At 62.5% G+C, this 3,760-nt stretch overlaps 1 protein-coding gene across 1 annotated transcript in view; it reads right to left on the reverse strand.

The window, feature by feature from the left end:
* Adgrd1 (adhesion G protein-coupled receptor D1) overlaps positions 1-3,760 on the reverse strand; it is a 130,450-nt gene that overhangs the window by 20,901 nt on the left and 105,789 nt on the right. The window contains exons 23-26 of the mRNA XM_013023037.1: positions 3,475-3,601; positions 1,046-1,087; positions 726-818; positions 560-613 (exon numbers count right to left, since the gene is read on the reverse strand). Coding sequence (XP_012878491.1) covers positions 560-613; positions 726-818; positions 1,046-1,087; positions 3,475-3,601 — 316 coding nt within the window. The remainder of the gene's footprint in view (positions 1-559; positions 614-725; positions 819-1,045; positions 1,088-3,474; positions 3,602-3,760) is intronic.

A 3,760-nucleotide genomic window follows, 5' to 3' on the forward strand; every position in this document is an offset into this window, starting at 1 on the left:
GGACCAGAGCGTCCACGAGATCATGAGCACCAGAGGACACGGACCAGAGCGTCCACGAGAACATGAGCACCAGAGGACACGGACCAGAGCATCCATGAAATCATGAGCACCAGAGGACACGGACCAGAGCATCCACGAGATCATGAGCACCAGAGGACACAGACCAGAGCATCCACGAGAACATGAGCACCAGAAGATGTGGACCAGAGCGTCATTCACATCCCTCCAGGTTCTGTCTGAACATAGGTACATTCGCCTGAGCTACCTTCATGAGCCCACTATGCCAGGCACTATGGTTTTGGGTCAGAGGAATGGACAAAGCCAGCTGAATCTTTGCTCTCCCGGGTGTACCTTCCAATGGGGCAGCCAAAGCCTTCCAGCAAATGGATGCCTGTTAGGAACACTTTTACCTAGTGTCGCCCCTGAGCAAGGACCTAGATGGCATGGGGAGGGTTGCCTGCCAGGTTCTGTTCCCCCCGCAAGGGTGTGGAGGACAGGAAGCTGTGAGCGGAGCTCTGGGGAAGAGGGGACAGCCTGGGCCCTGGATGGAGAGGCCCACCTGCAGTGCCACGCGGGTCAGGGAGGCTGGAGGGTGGCCCCAAGCCATGCTGCTCTAGGTGGAGGCCACAGCAGAGCTCTGAGGTCTGCAAGGGGCAGGGGCAGGCATGGGGACAGACACCACCAACCAAGAGAGCAAAGATGGAGCCGCAGCATGCTGCACTCACCACGTCTGAGCTGAAGGGCTTCACATGGCCGTTGCGGGCAGAGCTGCTTGTGAGGGACCAGACCTTGGTTTTGTGCTGGAAGGCAGCTCTCACCTTGGAAGCAGAAGAAAAGAGCTGTTAGAGTGAACTTCAGATGCTGAAGTGGCCACTATCAGAGGCCAGCATAAATGGCTCAGGGAACTTGCTCAGATGCAGTCCCAGGACAGGTTGGAGAAAGGAAATTCCAAGTTCCTCAGGGCAATGTGCCTAGGGAGACAGTATCCACTCTGCCTTCCAGAAAGGAGAATGATTCTGCAGTGTCAGGGGCAGGGTGGACATACCTCTGAATTCAGGAGGCAGTGGAAGAGGAAGATGAAGAGGCCCTAGAAGGGGAGAAATGACATTAGAGCCATTGTGTTCAGTCTCAAGCTCTTCCAGGGAGTGGCACTGGCTGGCTGGGGAAAGGGCTTGCTGTGATGGGTGTTGTGGATCCCACCCTGAATCCAGCTGGGCTTTAGTGCCCCACGGGGGGGGGGGAGGGAAGGGGAGGTTCAGAGACACTCAGGGGGTTAGGGGCACTCAGGGCCCCACTGCGGGGGAGGGAGGTTCAGAGGTGTTCAGGGCCCCATGGGGGGGGGCATGTTCACAGACACTCAGGGCCCAGCTGGAGGGTTTAGGGGCACTCAGGGTCCTGTGGGGGGGGTGCATTCAGATACACTCAGGGCCCAGCTGGGCGTTCAGGGGCACTCAGGGCCCCACTGCAGGGGAGGGGGGTTCAGAGGTGTTCAGGGCCCCGTGGGGGGGCACGTTCAGAGACACTCAGGGTCCAGCTGGAGGGTTTAGGGGCACTCAGGGCCCCACTGCGGGGGGGGGAGGTTCAGAGACACTCAGGGCCCAGCTGGGGGTTAGAGGCACTCAGGGCCCCGGGGGGGCACGTTCAGAGACACTCAGGGCCCCATTGCAGGGAGGGGGGCTTCAGAGACTTTCAGGGCCCAGCTGGGGGTTAGGGGCACTCAGGGCCCCACTGTGGGGTGGGGGGGTTCAGAGACACTCAGGGCCCTGCTGGGGGTTCAGGGGCACTCAGGGCCCCGCGGGGGAGTGGGGCACGTTCAGAGACAGTCAGGGCCCTGCTGGGGGTTCAGAGGCACTCAGGGCTCCGCAGGGGGGGTGGGGTGCATTCAGAGACACTCAGGGCCCTGCTGGGGGTTCAGGGGCACTCAGGGCCCCGCGGGGGAGTGGGGTGCATTCAGAGATACTCAGGGCCCTGCTGGGGGTTCAGAGACACTCAGGGCCCTGCTGGGGGTTCAGAGACACTCAGGGCCCCGCAAGGGGGGTGGGGTGCATTCAGAGACACTCAGGGCCCTGCTGGGGGTTCAGAGACACTCAGGGCCCCGCAGGGGGGGTGGGGCGCGTTCAGAGACACTCAGGGCCCTGCTGGGGGTTCAGAGACACTCAGGGCCCTGCTGGGGGTTCAGAGGCACTCAGGGCCCCGCAGGGGGGGGTGCATTCAGAGACACTCAGGGCCCTGCTGGGGGTTCAGGGGCACTCAGGGCCCCGTGGGGGAGTGGGGTGCATTCAGAGACACTCAGGGCCCTGCTGGGGGTTCAGGGGCACTCAGGGCCCCGTGGGGGGGTGGGGCACATTTAGAGACACTCAGGGCCCAGCTGGAGGGTTTAGGGGCACTCAGGGCCCCGTGGGGGGGTGGGGCGCGTTCAGAGACACTCAGGGCCCTGCTGGGGGTTCAGGGGCACTCAGGGCCCCACTGCGGGGGGGGTTCAGGGTCACTCAGGGCCCCACTGCGGGGGGGTTCAGGGGCACTCAGGGCCCCACCGCGGGGGGGTTCAGGCCTAGCTGGGGGCTCAGGGGCATTGAGGTCCCTCTGGGAATTCAAGGGTGCTGTTCCACTGAGGCATAAGCACAGGGACAGGTGGATCCCCAGAGAGGCTCAAGACTGGGATGGAGATCAGATGCTCAGGACATCAGAGTCCTCCCTAGTGGAGCCTCAACATCCAACACTGCCCACTCTCCTCACAGGCCGGGCTTACAGTAACAACCTAACAGATACAAGAGCGGGGTGTCCCAACAGCTGCAGACTGCTAACCAGGCCCCGCCCAGCCCTTCAGGGAGCTCGCTGAGTCCTGCCAGGGGCCTAGGTCCTGAAGGAGGAAAAGGAAAAGGGGTGGGGCGGGGCAGCTAGCGTGCGTCAGGACTGGGAGGGCTAGCCTGTCACACTTCACAGCAATCAACCCAAGGAACACGGTGCAGGGCTGCTCACTCCCAAGGGAGCGCCAGACACCACTGCCTGTGTAGAGACACAAGGAGAGCGGAGAGGAGGCTGTGCCTTGGGGGTGGATGGTGGACTTACATCACCCTTCTTCTGTGGGCCTGTGGGGGTGAGGGCCAAGCTGGTGGCACTCCAGATCTCTGCTTTCCAGGATGGTCCCCATCTGCCTTTCTACCCAGGACACAACCTGGGGTGTCTACTACTAGGCCCCCTGCCCTTCAGGCCGACGCACCTCCCACCAAGGGGCAGCCATCCTGTGGTTGTTGCCCCCAGGGGCTGCTTTCCCAGAACCCCTATGAAGCATGCCTGCTGGACAGCCCCATCCCCAGGCCTTGGGGTCACGCTGCCCCACAGGCTCAAGAGGGGGTAGAGAGAACCGTGGATGGTTTCCCTCCTGCCCCTGGGGTAACCTGCGCTCCACACTCACACTCCCCTACGATCAGCAGCCTGCGGCCTGGCCTGGCCTGGCAGTCAGCAGGCTCTTACCTGCAGGGAGTTAAGGATGGCAAACATGTACTGGAAGACCAAAGCCCGGTCATTGACAGCGAGGACCCCAAACACCCACGAGGTCCCTAGGATGGGCAGCAGCACAACCACAGCCTTTGCCGTCAACCTGCAAGAGACAGCAATGGTCACTCAGGCAAGTGGGTGAGCAGGGTGGACAGCAGGACTGGCCTTGGGTGCCAGTGTCTGCTGGGAGTGAGACCCAGAGTCCTCTGCAGGCCTGGAGGGACGTGGCCCCAGTCCTGTCCCCTCTGCAGGCCTGGAGGGA

This window comes from Dipodomys ordii, unplaced genomic scaffold (genome assembly GCF_000151885.1).
Source record: "Dipodomys ordii isolate 6190 unplaced genomic scaffold, Dord_2.0 Scaffold66, whole genome shotgun sequence".
NCBI classification, from domain to species: domain Eukaryota; kingdom Metazoa; phylum Chordata; class Mammalia; order Rodentia; family Heteromyidae; genus Dipodomys; species Dipodomys ordii.